We start from the raw sequence: 18,305 nt of genomic DNA on the forward strand, positions 1-18,305 counted from the left end.
GCAAAATTTGTGAACTTTTGAGCATGTTCGCGACTTCTGCTACACCGTTCATCTGGTATGGTTTTATGATTCTGGGACGGTTTTTATCATCGAGTCCCATGGTGCATACAAGTGATTATATTCAAGAAACACATTATTTCATAATTAAATGTGATTAATCGGCAAATCCATTTAAATTTATGATTTATGTAAGCTTGTCTGCATGTAAGAATTGTCAAAGGCCAAGAGTGCCATTTTCATAGGTGCTTTGAAAGCTTGGATTAAATCAATCGCTAAACTATGAAAATTATCATATTTATCCAACGTACTTATTAATATTCCTATGTCTCTTATTTAATACCATATCAATCGCTATATACTAGTACTGCATAAGACTCACATTATGAAAATCAAATCATATTCAATCAAATCAATATCAAATTAAATACTGAGGATTAATTAATTCAACGTTTAAACAAACAATCTGCATTGTACTTGGCCACTTTATTAAGAAAAATAGGGAGACATCCTGTGTTGTAATTTAAATTAAATTTATATTTCCAAATGCAGGTGAATGTATGTTTGCATAGAAAATTTGGCTTTTAGTAATGCCTATGTAAATTAAAACCAATTTTACGATTTGGTTGATCTAATTGATTAGTCGGACCATAATCAAATTTAGTAGATTTCTAAAGTTTTAAAATATAGAGATAACAAGTTGTATATACAAAATATAAATTTATGAAAAATAATATATATTCTGAAATTACCATTTAAACATTATTAAAATGACTCAAAATCACGACCCTTTGTTTTATTCAAACAAAAACTAGACCATAAAAGAAAGGTCTGCAGTGGAAAACAAAATTTAGACCATGAAGGAGAGGACTGCAGTGGAAAACAATTTCGTTATTCATCAATACATGTATATTTATTTGTACAATCTTTTAGCACAAACAGTTGAAACTGAACTCAAAATAGAACACTAGTTTGTCCTAGAATTCTGACATCGTCAAAATCGCAAATCTTTACTTGTTCTCTTCAACCAAGTTTGGACTTCGATATTATCAACACACGTCATTGCATATCAAATCACATGCCCAAATATATAGGCACCAATCAAACGAAATTAAGGATCCGGACTAAACTCTAACTAATATTATTAATTCATTCTTATTCTATAATAACCTCAATGTATATTTACAAAAACCCTAATATAAAACGTAGAATAAAAAAATAGGAAAGTGCTTAAAATAGAATGTGTAGTGACTGACTATTCTTTAAAAACCCTCGCATTTTACGGCGGAGTCAGTAGCAAAGACTGCCAAAATTATAAAAGTGGACTCTCATTTGATACCAATAATTAATCATCCACCACCACCGCCGCCGCCGCGACTTTCATCCATGGACTCCACTCTGCCTTCGACCAACGTCCAGTTCCCTTTTAACCTGGGTTGCGATCAAGCAGATGAGAATGCGAGTGATAAAGGGAAAGTCGTCATGGATGAAATGGACTTCTTCTCCGATAACAAGAAAGATTGTGACGACGGCGGTGGTGGAGGCACCTCTTCTACACATTTATACCCCACGGAACCTACTTCAATCTCGGATTTCAGCGTCAATGTAAGTTTGCATATATTCATTTTATGTTTCTAACGAGTTGTCTAATATGTTTAATTGGAGAGAGAAAATGTGAATGTAAGTACTCCCTTCATTCCATAGTAGTGGAAGCATTTTTTTTGGCTTGAAGATTACAAAAATGTGTGTAATTAAATACAAAGATACTTCCCACATAAATGACTCACTTTCCCTTTTAATTTGTTAAATCCAAGATGACTCATTATTAAAAATAGAAACCCCTTTATTCCCCATCTTTTACTTTATTCTCTCCACTAACACACAAAATAAAACGCATAATGTCTCGTGCTTCCCAAGGAAGAGGACATCTTCCTTGGAACCGAGAGAAAAATAGAGTAGGAGAGAGGAAAAAGTAGAAATAACAAAAGTAAGAGTGAAAAAATGTATTTTTTTTTATTAAAAGGGAAATGATTCTATTACGATGGAACGCCCAAAATAAAAAAATGTGAGAAAAAGTTGTTAAGTATTGATTTACTATTATGAAATAGATGGAGTATTAAATATATAGAGATAGTTCAATATTTTAATTGAAGTGAGAAAAAATTGTTGAGCATATTAGTTGCAAAGATAAAATTATCAAAAATAGAAACGAATTATTTGGGACCACTAAAAAGTAAATTGTAGTATATAGTTACATGAATTTCTCTCTATACATTTTATGTTTCTAAATATAAAATAAGCTTACAAATATTTGATTGTTGTTAATAATTTGATCTAACGGATCATAGTTTTTTCATTTTATAGCTCATTAGTACAATAGTTAGAATAAATTGGGTTGGATCAATGCTTCAATATATTGTCGTTGCGTTAAGTTAGTATAGTGTGAGTGCTATAGAAATATTAGGATTATTATTGACGATTCTAAATGTAATATTTTTACAGACTGAACTCTTCCTCACGTCAAACAACGGTGGGAATCAGCTCAATAAAGGCGGGACTTTTTCTAATTCTGATCACAAAACTAAGGTGAGAATTCTGATAAGGTGAGAGAATATAAGTACTGTGTGAAAGGACAAATATAGTTATGAGAAAATATTTAAGAAATGTATAAAAGGGATTTAAGAGATTTGAGGATTTTAGAATGCTTTTACTTCTCGTTATGCAAAATACTACAACACACTCATATATACATATAATCTTCATACATTTTAGAATTTTCTAGTGTATTCTTTTATATATTTAATACATTTAAATTTTTCTTTATAAAATATCTAGAGAATTCTATATAATCTTGATAATTCAACTACTACAAAGTATCTGCATTTTGTACTACATAATTCTAGAGAATTCTACTATTTCCTTCGTCCAAGATTAACTGACTCAGTTTGCTATTTTGGAGTATCTACAATTAAATAACTTTTTTTTTCATTTTTAGTCAAAATAATGGATCTTTTAATTGTGGATTTAGATCGTACATAACATCTACAATTAGATAATAGTAAGTAGTAGTATTAAAAATAATTTAGATAGTACATAACATCTACAATTAGATAAGTAGTAAGTAGTAGTATAAAAATATTTTTATAAAATTAAATTTATTTATTTTTATTTCCAACACTAGTACATAGTGTGAGTATAATAATGTAAACAATGTGTGTGAATGTTGCAGGTAGGGATTCTCAAATCCGAGCTAAAAAGATTGAACGCAGAGAATGAGCATTTGAAGGAGACGTTAGCTCAAGCCACGAACAAATACAATGGCTTGCAAATGCATATGCAAAAATTCATTCAAGAAAAACAGCAAAACATTGCTGAAGAAGGTAAGAGCTCCCATGGAAATGGTTCATCGTCAATGCATCGACAATTTGTCGAGCCAGCCGGGGCTAATGCCAGCGACATTTCTTCGTCTGAAGGCCCGGCTGATGACGGGAATCTAAGCCCTCAACAGAAAAGTCTCACTCATTCTGCTTCTTCCAACAGTGTCGATCAGGCAACTGAGGCCACCATCCGGAAAGCCCGGGTTTCTGTTAGGGCCCGCTCTGAGGGCCCTATGGTATATATAAATCTTTTATTTTAATCTCGTAGTATTTTATATCATTGGATAAAAAAATCATTTGACTTTTGAAACATGAAATGACAGATGAATGATGGATGTCAGTGGAGGAAATATGGTCAAAAGATAGCAAAGGGAAACCCGTGCCCTCGTGCATACTATCGTTGCACGATGGCAGTGGGTTGTCCAGTTAGGAAACAAGTTCGTTTCCCAAAACAACTTTTTAACTACTTTTTTTTGTTTGTTATTCAACATTTTGTTTTTATCATTTGTTATTAATTATGTAGGTGCAAAGATGCGCGGAGGATAGAAGCATTCTCATAACAACATACGAGGGGCACCACAACCATCCGTTGCCGCCAACAGCTATGGCTATGGCGTCCACGACCTCATCGGCTGCAAGAATGCTCCTCTCCGGCTCAATGCCGAGTGCAGATGGCTTAATTAACTCTAGTTTCCTAGCACGAACGCTCCTCCCTTGTTCCACCAACATGGCCACTATCTCCACCTCCGCGCCATTTCCCACCGTTACATTAGACCTAACAAAATCCCCGAATCCCTTGCAATTTCCCCGAGCTCCGATCCCCTTCCCCACACCACCGGCCGCTGCCCTGCTGCCACAGCTCTTAGGGCAGGCATTGTATAACCAATCCCAATTTTCCGGTCTACAAATGTCTCAAGAAATGGATCAAACCAATCACCAATTGCAAAATATACATTCATCAACTAATCCTAATAATCAGTTCAATGACACTTCTTCAAATTCAGTTCAAGCTAATGATCCTAATTTTGCTGCAGCATTGGCTGCAGCCATCACCTCCATCATAGGCGGTTCGTCTGCAAACAACAACGGGAGCAACAATAGTAGCAACAACAATAACAACGATGCCAATGGATCCAACTTTTATTTCAAATGATGATGACAATGACGATGATGGAGAAGAAGTAGTTATTTTTATTTGAGGGTTCTACTTCATTTTTGCATTTTTGGTATTCAATTCGTTATTTTTTCATGTTGTTTCGATTATTTTTCCATCTCAATTGATGTAGCCGAAGAGAACATGACTATATACTCCATGAATAAAGGAATTATGAATAAATTTATAAATGTTCCTCAACTTTTCTGTTTTTTATGATGTTAAATTAGGTCCTTACATTTTTCTAATTATATTTATGAACATTTTTAGTTTTATATTGATTTTGTTAATGGTTGTTAACTAAGTTTGATTATTATCGTATATAATTATTTTTAAAATTTTGATGTAGTTAATATCTTAAATTTACTTGTTTTTATAAAAATATAATCATTAAATATATAAACATATTTTGTAATTAGCATCCAATCAGTTTGTTGTTATATTGTTCATTAATTCACAAAATTGCAGGAACAAAACTTGTTTATTGTTAAAATTTATTTGACATGTGTTCACTGAGTAGCAAATACTCAATCTTGCATACAATTATCTATGTTTTAAAAAAAATGTGTCACGTTTTATTTTTAAACTTTTTACTAATGAATTTCATACGATAACAAAAGTATAAACATGAATTGAAAAGGAGAAAAAAATACAATTAAATGAAAAAATGATAGAACTGGGTTTTTACCAAAGCACATTTACTACTAAACAAAACATTTATTCTGTACCAAACCCAATAATTTGATATTGAAAGCTATAAAAACGTTTTAGTGCAAGATCAATTGTGTCGAATCAAATTTATAAAAAAATGTCTCAAAAAGTTTTTATGAGGCAGATCAATTTCAGACTTTATAAATACTCCATCGCTCATAATATAGCTTATAACTAGGTAGGTTTTCTAAAGCGGCGATTGCTGACTTTGTATTACTCTTGAATATTGCAAATGACAGCTATACATATTTGATTTTCAAACGCTCGACGCTATATATAAGACTTGGAAGTCCATATAGAAAATCACTCAATTACAAGATCTTATCATGGAATCCAATAAAATCACACAAATTCTAGTTATATTTCTTGCAATTTTCATATATTATGAGGGGAAAAAAGGAGATCGTCTTAAGAAGACTGAAATGACGGTCTACTACCATGCATATACTGCCGGCTCGAATGCCACTGTGATCACGATACCAAGACCCACGACCAGGCACGCAGACGCGATGGAGTTTGGAACCGTGTTCTGCACAGACGATCTAATAACTGAAGGAGTTGAGGAAGACTCAACCCTGATTGCAAGGGCACGAGGTATATACGTCGTATCGTCCCAAGACGGGTCCCACGCGCACATGCTAGTATCAATTGTGTTTATCAATGGAAAGTATAAAGGTAGCACGTTGGAAATACAAGGTTCTTACGAACATTTTAAGCCAGGGACGGAGACTGCTGTTGTTGGCGGCACCGGAATATTCCGTCTAGCCCGCGGCTATGCTACTTTCGAGACTCCTTACACTGATATAATGCGTGGATATGCATTCACCATATCTAATATGTCTATTCTGCATTATTAAAACTCTTTTCCATAAAATGTTGCTTCATAAATAAATTGTATTTCTCGTTGACTTTGCTCCTCAATATATTATCAAACTTGTCTCATTCAATAAATGAAATAGTTATATTAGCCGACTCTTTTTTTTATATACTATAAAATTTGTTTAAAACAATTAATAGAGCATTAAATTAACTAAATAGTTTGTCAATGTTATTAATAAGCACGTCGAGGAAATTTGAATAAAGAATTGTAGCGCCGGATTGCATCAGCATAGGTAGGGCTGTTTATTCGACTGATTTTGGTTTTCACCAGATAAAAAACATTGATTAACTGGTTTTGGATTTCTGGCGATCCAAAAATCTGAATTGGACCGAATAAATTTTCAGTTACTGCACAAATCGACTGGTTAAGGTTAATGTAGGAATTGAAAAACCGAATTTCGCCTCAATTTTATTATAGTTCAGCATTTCAACAATTAAATTAATTACGCTTTAATTCAAAAAACTGATTTCTCATTCAATTTGTAAATGAATTTAAATTTAATCATTGAAACAACATATTCCTAACCCTAAATTAATTTGGATTGATTCATATAAAATTTTAAACAATTCAATGCCTAAAAATAAATAATCTAACACCAATAATCAGTGGCGGAGCAGGGATTTTAATCCGGGGGAGGGGGCCGAAATCACTATATTAAAATTTGTTGAGTGTTTCCGTGTCAACGACGCAGAAATAGCTCTGACATAAGTAGTGTGTTGCGCGCTAGAGATAGAAAATGAGATAAATAATTAGAGGATGAGTAATAAAAAATTTAGAGTCTAGGCCAACCCTAGACACTAAAATGACACTGTGTTAGGGATACCAATCACCGGGTCCCTAGACCCAGCCATCAATTTCACTACATGCAGGGCCATGTTGTTAAAAATAAATTATTAGTAAGTTAGATTGATAATCCCACATCTTCAGTCAAACCCACAAACATATTAACGAGCTTCTTTTATGAAAATTTTTAAACTTCTTTATGAGAATTAAAACCCTTTCTAGATGAACCTTTGCGGTTCCAGCTTATTTCCTATTGCTAGTAGATTATTTGTTAGTATTGATTAAATCAGCATTAATTTTGATCTCTCCCAACACCTAATATTAGGCTTTGAGATAACCTATCATTTGGATGAAAAAAGATGAACAACCCTAGTTGGATTTATTTGTTAGTATTAATTAAATCAGCATTAATTTTGATCTCTCCCAACACCTAAGATTAGGCTTTGAGATAACCTATTATTTGGATGAAAAAAGATGAACAACCCTAGTTGGATTTCAAGGACGGCATAAAATGAGAATAATTTGTAGGAGTATATTTTAATGAATAAAGATCTATATAGACTTTTAGTTTATAGAATATTAGCTAACTCAAAAGAAATAAAGCTAGATTGCATAAAAATAGATTATTAAAATAAATTACATGCTAAATAAAAAAAATTAAGAGGACATCTTAGAGATTATTGTAATGTGATCTTGGGCTAGATTAATTTGCTGGCTCGAAGGCCCTATTACATTAATCTTTTATTACATTAAGAGAGACTATATTAATTATAAACATCAAAATTATTTTTTGGCTCTTAGTTAAAACATTTCACAAGCCAAAAATGTAAGCATCTATACTTGAAGCCAGAACAGGTTCGTTTTCTCCGTGGTGGGCATTTAAATTTAAATTTATTGTATATGTGAGTTGGCTAAGAGATAGAGATGTTAATGTCTGAAGTCAAAGATCTCAGGTTCCACTCCTCGTAGCCACCTTTAAATTTGAATTCATTTACCACCAAAAAAAGGAGAAATTACATAAATTCTGTATTTTGTTTGTAATCCCAGTTAAAGATATACTATTAATATTGACTGAGACAATGCATAAGATAAGAAAAGTACAAAAAAGGGTATTAACAAATTAACCCTATTAGATTCGCGGCTTTCCACACTAGTATAATTGTTATGCTAGTTTTTGGCTCTTTTTCATCTATCGGTATTATAAATACATTCCAATAATGCAATCAAATTAAAAAAACACAAACACAAATACAAATCAAACATATTGTCACTTTTTCTTCGAGTTGAGAATTTCTAAAGTTATGACAATCAAAATCTCTATATTTCTTTTTCTTGCCTTTTTTACTTTTTCAAAGGCGAAATTAGGGCCTATGAAAGAAACCCAAATGACGGTCTACTTCCAAGATTACTCGGGTGGGCCCAACGCAACTGTGTTGGAGATAACAGGACAATCAAACGGGCTACTTAGTTTCACGAAATTTGGAGCCATATTCTGCAGGGATGATCCAATAACCGAGGGGTTCGAGGAAAGCTCAGCCCAAATTGCTAGGGCCCAAGGTATATACGTGACGTCAGTTCTAGATGGATCCAACACCCACGTTTTAATATCGATTATTTTTATCAATGATGAATATAAAGGTAGTACGCTAGAAATACAAGGGACCAGTTCCCAGTTTGAGCAGGTGAGAGAAGTGGCAGTGGTGGGTGGCACTGGGAAATTCCGACTAGCCCTCGGTTATGCAACTTTTGAGACTCTTTCGTACGACTACGCTACACTACTAGTATTTAATTACCAAGGAAAATTTTCTTTCTAAAGGTTAGTATTAAATTTTCTTGTCTATTAAAATTAAAAAAATAGCTCAAATTCAATTAATTTTGTTGCACTTGAATTTTCTTTATCACTATTATTTGTTATACATGTGACTGCAGTAACATATCTTAAGCAATAGCTTGCAATTCGTTAATTCTTAAATCCTAATTTTATTTATTAGTATTACAATTAGTATTGTTTATATTATACTACTATGCTACTGAATTTTTATACAGTTCGGGAAATAATAAGTGTAGTAAATGAATGCATATGAGATGACCAAGTCTAGTGCCTGAACATGGATCAGATTCACAATTCATATATTTCTCCATCTAACCATATTTTAATCATTAAAATTACCTATGTGTCTCACTTTAACTTGTCATTAATTTTTTAGAAAATATAAAGTGAGTGCAAAAATTTAGTAGACTGTGGGTCTTGGTATAATATATAAATTTATTAACAAAATAAGAGAGAAATAAGTTACTGAAATATGGTAAGATAAAAAAAAACTAAATAAAACATTGAGGGTGCGTAAAATGAAAAAGTTGGACATATAATGAGGGAAGGATATTTTTTATATGGAGATAGAGGCTAACTTAAGTTCTTCTACTTATAAGTTTCGTTCTTTTTATATAAAATTATCCTTGTTCATTTATTCTAATTAAAGGAAAATAAAAGTGTATATGAGCACTTAATTTTACAAGAATTCCCAATTTTTAAAATACAAGGACTCGATGTTACAAGCAACTGTTTATGAGCTCATTAATTAATTATAAAAAGATTATAGGTGGTGCGATAATTGAAATAAATAAATTGTAATTTTAAATTAATTCCTAAGCATTAAATATTTTAGTTGTCTTCTTCACTATTCCAACCACGCAGCTTTTAATAGTAGTTATTAAGAAATTAAAGATTTAAAGAATCTTTCCACTCTATGCTGGGCTGTGTGTGTTTGTGTGTAGAAAATATTTAAGGTAGCAAACTTTGTTAATATTAGTTGACCCCAGTTTTATCTCCATCACTTTGTTGTATAAGACACAGCGAGAGAACTGAAATCTAATGGAATTTAGCAGAGTCAAACCTTAGTATCTAAATTGACTTTTAAATATTAAATGCTCTTCTGCCACTTCCCCATCTGCTCAAATGCGTCATGCTTATAGTGTGCATTAATGGAATGGGGGTGGATGTAGATTAGTTCTTCCTATATATAGCTTAGTCAGAATGCAGATTAAAGTGAGGTAACTACTAAAGCTTGAAATTGACCAAAAATGGGGTTTTCTCAAAAATGGGGTTGTGTCGTGCCCCTTGTTGTTATATTGGTTTTGAATATGAGTGTTGAGATTCTTTGTGACGAGAAAGTTGAGATGAAGGGTTGGAGAGAACATGACTGCATGACGAGAAAGTTGAGATTCTTTGTGACGAGAAAGTTTCCATGGTCGTCGTGGCCGTCATGGAAAAGGACACAATGGCAGTGTAAGAGGATGGGAAGGCTTTGGTGGTGGAGGCGGAGTTGGTGCTGGTGCTGGAGGAGGAATAGGTGCTGGTTCAGGGATTGGTAACGGTGCAGGATTTGGAGGTGGAGGTGGAGGCGGAGGTGGAGGAGGTGGTGGTGGTGGTGGTTTTGGCTCAGGTGGAAGATATGGAGCTGGAGGTGGGTTCGGTGGGAGTGCAAGTGGAAGTGGAGGTTCAGGAGGAGGCGGGGGAGGTGGAAAAGGTGGTGGAGATAGTATTGGGGGTGGTTTTGGCTCTGGTGGAGGGTTTGGAGCAGGAGGTGGTGTTGGTAGCAGTACAGGTGGAGGTGAAGGTCATGGAAAAGGTGGTGGGGGTGGTTCTGGCTCAGGTGGAGGGACTGGAGCAAGAGGTGGTTCTGGTAGCAGTACAGGTGGACATCATGGAAGAGGAGGAAAAGGTGATGGAGGCAGTGTTGGGGGTGGCTCGGGTGGAGGGATAGGAGCAAGAGGTGGTGTTGGTTGTAGTACAAGTGGAGGTCATCGAGGAGGAGGGGGATGGGGAGGAGGTGGAGGAAGGATTGGGGGTGGTTCAGGCTCGGCTGGAGGGATAGGAGGTGGTGTTGGTGGCAGTATAGGCGGAGGTTTTGAAGGAGGTGGAGGAGGGGGAAAAGGTGGTGGAGGAGGCCGTGTTTCGGGTGATTTCAGATCAGTTGGAGGGATTGGAGCAAGTGGTGGTATTGGTGGCAGCACAAGTGGAGACCTTGCAGGAGATGGAGGCCATACTGGGGTTGGTTTCGGCTCGAGTGGAGGGCTTGGAGCAGGAGGTGGTGTTGACGGAGGTTGGGGTGGGGGTGGGGGTGGGGTGGAGGTGGAGCTTTAGGGAGCGGATTTGGCTATGGCAGTGGATTTGGTGCTGGTGGGGGTATTAGTGCCGGAAGCATTGGCGGCGGTGGAGGTGGTGGTTTAGGACAAGGTGGCGGGATTGGTGGTGCAATTGTGGAGGATTAGGGGGTATAATTGCTAGTGGTGGAGAAGTGTGAATTGATATTGGAGTTGGAGTAAGTGGTGGTGCATTGGTGTTGGAGTTGCGGCGGTAGACGATCAGGGTTATTATCCTAAAATTTTACTACATTATTAGTTGGCTTCAAACATTCTTATGTTTCTTGTAACGAAGATTTATCTTTTCTTGAGACCTTTTCAGCACATATTACCGGAATACTGGTAATTTAAAACTAATTATGCATGTTATCACATACTACTATCATTCATACATCTCAAAGGCTCAAACAGATCCCTCGGTTTAATCTTGGTGAATCTCACATTAGGCGATAACTGAACTCCAATCCTCTCAGTACCATCTACTTTCTTATCTGTAGTGATATTGATCTCCACATTCTGTTTTTCACTTCCAATTTTTAGCACATCAACGACCTCAGAAACCAAATTCTTGAAGCTCAATAGCATCTACGCCTAAATTGATATCACTGGGCAACAAACCGTCTCTTGAGGCGGTCAAAGAGGGCCTTACCTCCGGCACAAGCACACCAGCGAACAATTCCGACGAACACTAGTTGTGCAAAGATGATAGCATAAGCGAACACAATGTTGGCGATCCCACCAACAGGATTGAGAAATCACAAAAACTGTATTGTTTGTAAGAAGAGATAGAGAGTGAGGAAAATGAAATGACTATTTGTTTAACTAGTTTCTCTTGGTTCTGGTTGGGCGGAATAGATAAAAAGCAAGTGTTAAATGTTTCATTGATAAATTCAATAAAATCTTTAGGGGATGGAGATGCCAGATGCGGAGAACTTGAAGTTCTATTCGGTGAAGATTGAAAGCAGACGGAAAGCATGTAAACCCTAAACCCTAAATCGGCGATTCAGTTTGTGCATGCCTACTTCAAAATCATCAAGAACATCAAACACAATCAATCCGAATCCATGTACGCTTCCGCTTTATGTTTATCAATCGTATTTGACATGCATGATTTATGTGATGATTTATGTGAATCATTAATTTGCCAACAAATATTAGTTCTGAAAGGCATGCTCTATTCATCATAAAATAAAACTTTTTCATAACATACTAATCTTATATACTTCTTCGTCCCACTCAAGTTGCTCACGTTCTTAACTGATAAGGGATTTTAAGTGGAGGAGTTAGGTAGAGTAAGTAAAAGAAGAAAAAAAAATGAATATTTTAATGACAGATAAATTAGAAAGATATTTATATTCAAATAAAGGAAAAAGACATTTTGAATGAGATAAACTAATAAAAAAAAGATGGACATCTTGACTATTGAGAGGGACTAGGGGAGTACTAGTAGTACATATTTTAGTTCAGGGTTGATTGTCAAATAATGTCAGAATTAAGATCTAATTTTTTTTAATGCGATTTTTAAAATGTTGCAATAAAATTATCACAAAAGGTGATATTTTTTGAACGTTACAAAATTGTATTAATAGTATAAAATAATTCAAAGTTTGTATATTAATTGATGGATAAGCAGTCAGTTTTATGGAAGAGCATTGACTATGGTTGCAATTATATATGGACCACCAATCAATTAATTTAATGCATTTGGGCGGTGTGTTAGGTGTAGGTGGGCTCTTGTTAGCCGTTTGCCAAATATTATTGTCTATACCAACTGAGATTACTGCTAACATGATTCTCTACTGCAAAAAACTTGTTACAAACACTAGATCACCATGTTTCTTTGTTTTTCCTAGATTAGAAGGATCACCATTTTTTTGTACTCTCTCTCTTAGATTATTGTACTTTATGTGTACATTATTAACGTACGGATGCATATATATATATATATATATATATATATAGGATTGTGATCAAGATAGAACCATTCTTAAACGTAGAACCATTCTTAAACGTAGAACAAATGCCAAACGGAGGTCGTTAGATCTTTTAATCCAATGGTGTTGATTTGCACAACAACTTCCCATTACAACCAAAACTATTATTAATGGGTGAATGCAGATAAGTGAAAAAATAAAGCATGCATGGACTCTTCTTCGTTTCATTCATTCTTCCATCAACATGTGAGTTTTTTCACATGTTGAGTCCGGAATGTCGTGAAAACATAGTCTAATATGTATGATTTTTAATCTTGACCGTCATTTTTTCCTCATCCAATGAATAAAATATGTAGAGTTCTAGGTTCTACACTTAAGAATGGTTCTATCTTTAACGCAACCCTATATAGATATATATATGAAAAACAAAAAATTTATTAAAATTTGATTGAAAAATGAAAAATAAGTAATTAATATATTAGAATTTGATTAAAATACATCACTTGTTCGATATGATTCCAAATCCACAAATGTCACTAATGTCGCATTATGTTTTTTTAAGTACCGACAGAATCAACTCTCGTGTGACTAAATAAATACACATTGCTAAAAAATATGTCTTTTGCAAGCTTCATATACAAATAAAAGGTGACGATAACAAATTTTCTTGTCTTCAAAAAGTAGTGATAAACGTACAAATTTTAGTTCATAATGCCTCATAATTTTATATGGAATTGGGCCAGTTTATTTGGACTGATTTTGTTATTAGTGTACCAGTAGTAGTATATCATTTTATGACAATAAAAAGAAGATGACAGGGAAGATTTATGATAAATTCACACGTGATTTTCGATTTTATTTAAAAATAACTATGCAAATATTGAATAAAAAGTTACTAATATTTTTCCTAAATATGCAGATATTTAATTTGAAAAGTTATTTTTTCTGAAATTATTGCAGAAGAGTAATAAGTCACTTTAACTTATTTAATATTAATGAACAAATTTCAAATGTAAAATACGTGAAAACTCCAATTACATATATACAATTTATTTTAGATAAATCAGTACTTCATAAATTAGTATTCATGAATGTGAACGCAATAGTGGCATAAATCAATTTGACTATTGTTATTTGTTTGATCCACATTTTGCGCCGGATGTTCATTATATAACTACAAACCGACATGCTCAAAATTGTTCTCCTCCCACGTATGTTTATTCTTTTTTTTTTTCATTAATAAAGATTATGATATTACTCCTATATCTTATTTCCAACTACTTGATTTGCCATGTCTTTATACTCGAGCATGTAAGTTGACTCGACCCATCTACCTACCTATTTCACTATTAGTTAGAACTAAAAACTGAATATACAATGTTACACAAAATAAACAACAAGTATATTTTTCGTTTCCTTTTTGCATTTTCCTAAGAAAAACTAAAATTTACCTCAAATACATACTACTACATTTATCACCATGATTAATACCACCACCTTTGATAGCAAAAGCACAACCATATTCCAAAAGAAATTCAACAGTATACCGATTCAACGGCTAAGATCACGTGGGATAATAACAACACTTCACCATTAATGATTAAACCACCCATATTTAGAATTTTAAATTCCAAACTCTCACTTTCTAAATACATGTATTAAATTCCAAAAAAAAAGTAAAATAAAATAGTCTTCACTCTAAAATCGGTCAACTAATGACACGCCCACCACTTAACTTGGCCTTCAAAATATGCACCAAAACTACACCAAACGGATAACTCTCTCTCTCTCCCTCTCCCTCATAAAAAAACAAGCACATCTCCCGCAACGAAGGGAGAGAAAATTCCCCAATCTAGAGAGAGAGAGAGAAAATTGAGAGGAGAGAGAGGAACGGTGCGAAATTGAGATCGCTAACAATGAAGCAGCAGCAATGGCAGCTGTGCAGAAAGAAGACTCAATTCAACATTAAGAAGAAATTCCTTTGGAGAATCTCTATCCTGCGCCGATACGTTCTATCGGTTTGGAGCCAATTCCTCGCTTGCTGGAGCGGAAAGATCTCCGGGACCTACAGGCCTCTGCCCTCCAATTCCTTCGCCACCACTACCACCGTCTCCTCCTCCTCCTCCTCCTCGCCGCCGCCCTCTACCGCAGGCCCGATTCCGTTGCGGCTTAGCTATGGGAAGGATTCGTCGGATTTGGTTTCGTTGAAGATTAGCCTCTTTGGCGATTCAAACATCGGGAAAACGAGTTTTCTGGTTAGTTTTTTTTCTTCTTTCTAATTTATCTAGTTTAAAACGTGTTTAATGTATCATGCGTATAATACTATAAATTAATTGAGGTGTTGCTGGTTTGGATTTGAAACGTGGGAAGTTTTGATTTAGTGTTCGATGAATTGTATATATACATCTGTTTAAGGTTAGAAAATTCATGTGTTTTATTATAATTATAATTTGAGTAGTAAATTATTCTCGTGTTAATTTTATTGAAATTTAACATCCAAGTAATTAATTAGGAGTACTATAGTAGAGCAGTATAAAAAAAGATCTACTTACATGATTTTTGGACTTCATTTAAAATTTTAACTATTGTCTAGTCTAGGCAAGATAACATATCTTTCGAGACCTACTATTTTTATATTGAACAAATATTATCGATTTATCGTTTACTAACTTCAAATTACACTCGCGCGTTATAAAAATTGTGTAAATCTTAAGAGTAATATCCTCTTGGTATGTGATTTATTTGATTTGTAACAATCTAATATTGGACCCAATTTCAAAATTTGGTCATTTGTAACAATAAAGAAATACACGATAATATATTTATTCATTTATTTATTACGTGTATAATTATATAGGAGTATCTATTTTCAATTTGAGGAGTACTAAGTTCGAAATGATTATTTTGTGTGGATATATCTGATAAAAAAGGGACTATACTTAAGAGATGAAATGAGTAATATATTCATAAATTTATTGTGTCAAATGAGATTATGAGAGTGAGTAATATTTTCATTATTAAGTCAGTATGTTAAATGAGAGGTTGCACGAGTAATGTGTACTCCTCGCTGGTAATCACATGATAAAAGTTTTAAGTTTTACTTTTTTCATTATTTTACTAGTATATGCTAACTGTATTTGGCTCAAGACAAAATATGCAGGCATAAAGAAAAGAGACGAAGACATTGCAGGGATGGGAATAAATCATGTCGACAAAATACTGGATGTAAAAGGGGCAAGGATCTCTTATAGCATATGGGATGTGGGAGGTAAATTGATTAATTAATTCTCCATCACTTTCTTTTATTCCATATTGGATAAACAAATATTACTACTAGTTTTGATAAATTCTTGGCAGCTTATATCACAAACCTACTTTGATGGAATTCGGAAATTTTGGGGAATATATATGGTGTTGTTTTGAGATTCTCGAACTGGGGAAACAGTATCAAATTTTTGCTTATTTCCTTAACACATCAATTTTGTTATGTGTAGGTGATGAATCTTCGCGTGATCAAATTCCCATAGCTTCTAAAGATTCAGTGGCTATGCTATTTATGTTTGATCTTACTAGTCGACGTACATTAAAAAGGTACGATTGCGATCGTATCATGTCACTTAAAATCCAAGCTAAAAAAACATTGAAATTCAAGTGTAAAAATATAGCATAGGAGTATTTTATTATATGTAAAAATATAGCATAGGAATATTTTTTTTATAATGCTGGTGGTTTATTATTTCAGTGTGATCAGATGGTATGAAGAAGCCAGTAAATATAACCAGGTAAAATTCAAATGCATTTCCAAAAATATTTTGTACTCCCTCCGTTCCGTTCCATGTTAATAGAGGCGTTTCATTTTCTTGCATTGCTTTTTTGTCTACCTTCTCCCATTCTGATCTTAATTTTTCAATAGTTGTATGTAACATTCTGAAATAAATTGTCTTGGAACGCAGACTGCAGTTCCAGTATTTATAGGGACCAAATTTGATGAATTTATGCAACTTCCTGTAGATTTGCAATGGACAATTGCAAGCCAGGTACAATCAAGAATTTTTATTTAAGTATAAATTTCTTAAACTATTAATTGTGATCGGACAATACCTTACTAGTGTTTTATTCATGATGAAATGACAGGCAAGAGGGTATGCAAAGGCTCTCAATGCACCACTATTTTTTTCCAGTGCAAAATACAACATAAATGTGAATAAAGTTTTCAAGTTCATCACAGCCAAGCTCTTCAATTTGAACTGGAAATTGGAGCGAAATCTCACCATTGGAGAACCCATTATTGATTTCTAGTTTTCATCTTTCTGTTTCCTGACTTTTCTGTAGAAAAGTCTGTAGAAAATATTAGTCGAGTGAAAAGTGACCGCAGTCAACCAGTTGCCGGATATGTTGCATATGTTAGTGTATTGTAGAGAAGATAAATGTGTATCCGGTAATCTCGAGTTGTTTAGATAGCATCCAAAAGAAAAGGAGATGAATGTATATGTGCTTTTCAGCAAGAGAAACAACGAAGCACGACGTCCCGATTCTTTGAATAAAATCTTTGAATAAAATCTTTGCGCATGGCCACTGCGCAAGGATGACACACATAAATCGAGAAATGGTCTTTCTATGTGTTATACTCCCTCCGTCCCTAATAATTCGTCACCATTTGACCTGGTACGGGTTTTAAGAAATGTAATAGAAAGTTGGTTGAAAAATTTAGTGGCATGTGAATCCTACTTTTATATATTAGTTTTATAATAAACTAGGGTAACACCCGTGCTATGCACGGATCTTCAATTTATTATTATATTCATACAAATTTTAAAAAATTAAGTAAACACATTTTTCTAATATTCGTTTACTAAAGAAATGCACTTTCATTTAGTCAATGTAATATATAGAATAAAAACATTATATTAGACCTGTCATCAATACATTAACAAAAAGTCCACCACAAAATAATAAACTTAATAGAAAATGGGTAGACATTGTACACATATAATTTATATCATGAATTATAAACCTAGTAAAACATACGATGATTAAATCAATACAATTATATTATACAACACAAATAATTCAAATAATCAACCTTCCATTCTCGATCCAAATAAATCTTAAAGAAGAATCGGATTCATGATAACTACCAGAAAAATTCGTCTACGACGCCACCAACACCACTTATCTTCTCATCCGATTTCTACTATCATCATTATTTCAAAAGAATTCTCTACGACTGACGTAGAATGTGTACGCTCTCAACTTGAGAGTACATTAGTTTCGAAACAAAAGAATTGTATAATTCCATCAGCTAGCCTAATACATGTATTTATAGC

At 33.9% G+C, this 18,305-nt stretch overlaps 5 protein-coding genes across 5 annotated transcripts; all 5 read left to right on the top strand.

The window, feature by feature from the left end:
• The first annotated feature begins 1,318 nt into the window (after positions 1–1,318).
• LOC121806962 (probable WRKY transcription factor 31) lies at positions 1,319–4,623 on the top strand. The gene is made up of 5 exons (XM_042207144.1): positions 1,319–1,602; positions 2,500–2,583; positions 3,227–3,610; positions 3,698–3,811; positions 3,898–4,623. Exons 1-5 carry the CDS (start codon positions 1,384–1,386, stop codon positions 4,525–4,527), a joined length of 1,431 nt encoding a protein of 476 aa, XP_042063078.1. The 5' UTR covers positions 1,319–1,383; the 3' UTR covers positions 4,528–4,623.
• A 1,037-nt stretch (positions 4,624–5,660) lies between these two features.
• LOC121808687 (pterocarpan synthase 1-like) lies at positions 5,661–6,095 on the top strand. The gene has a single exon (XM_042209280.1). It carries the CDS (start codon positions 5,661–5,663, stop codon positions 6,093–6,095), a length of 435 nt encoding a protein of 144 aa, XP_042065214.1.
• Positions 6,096–8,202: 2,107 nt separating this feature from the next.
• On the top strand, positions 8,203–8,715 carry LOC121808689 (dirigent protein 1-like). Its single transcript, XM_042209281.1, has one exon. It carries the CDS (start codon positions 8,203–8,205, stop codon positions 8,713–8,715), a length of 513 nt encoding a protein of 170 aa, XP_042065215.1.
• Positions 8,716–9,982: 1,267 nt separating this feature from the next.
• On the top strand, positions 9,983–11,045 carry LOC121808690 (glycine-rich cell wall structural protein 1-like). The gene is made up of 2 exons (XM_042209282.1): positions 9,983–10,187; positions 10,345–11,045. The coding sequence occupies exons 1-2, from the start codon at positions 9,983–9,985 to the stop codon at positions 11,043–11,045; spliced, it is 906 nt and encodes a 301-aa protein (XP_042065216.1).
• Positions 11,046–14,736: 3,691 nt separating this feature from the next.
• Positions 14,737–17,577, top strand: LOC121806245 (septum-promoting GTP-binding protein 1-like). Its single transcript, XM_042206226.1, has 6 exons — positions 14,737–15,233; positions 16,126–16,246; positions 16,473–16,569; positions 16,721–16,760; positions 16,932–17,015; positions 17,113–17,577. The coding sequence occupies exons 1-6, from the start codon at positions 14,895–14,897 to the stop codon at positions 17,275–17,277; spliced, it is 846 nt and encodes a 281-aa protein (XP_042062160.1). The 5' UTR covers positions 14,737–14,894; the 3' UTR covers positions 17,278–17,577.
• The last annotated feature ends 728 nt before the right edge of the window (positions 17,578–18,305 follow it).

The sequence above is a fragment of the Salvia splendens genome, chromosome 6 (genome assembly GCF_004379255.2).
Source record: "Salvia splendens isolate huo1 chromosome 6, SspV2, whole genome shotgun sequence".
Lineage (NCBI taxonomy): Eukaryota > Viridiplantae > Streptophyta > Magnoliopsida > Lamiales > Lamiaceae > Salvia > Salvia splendens.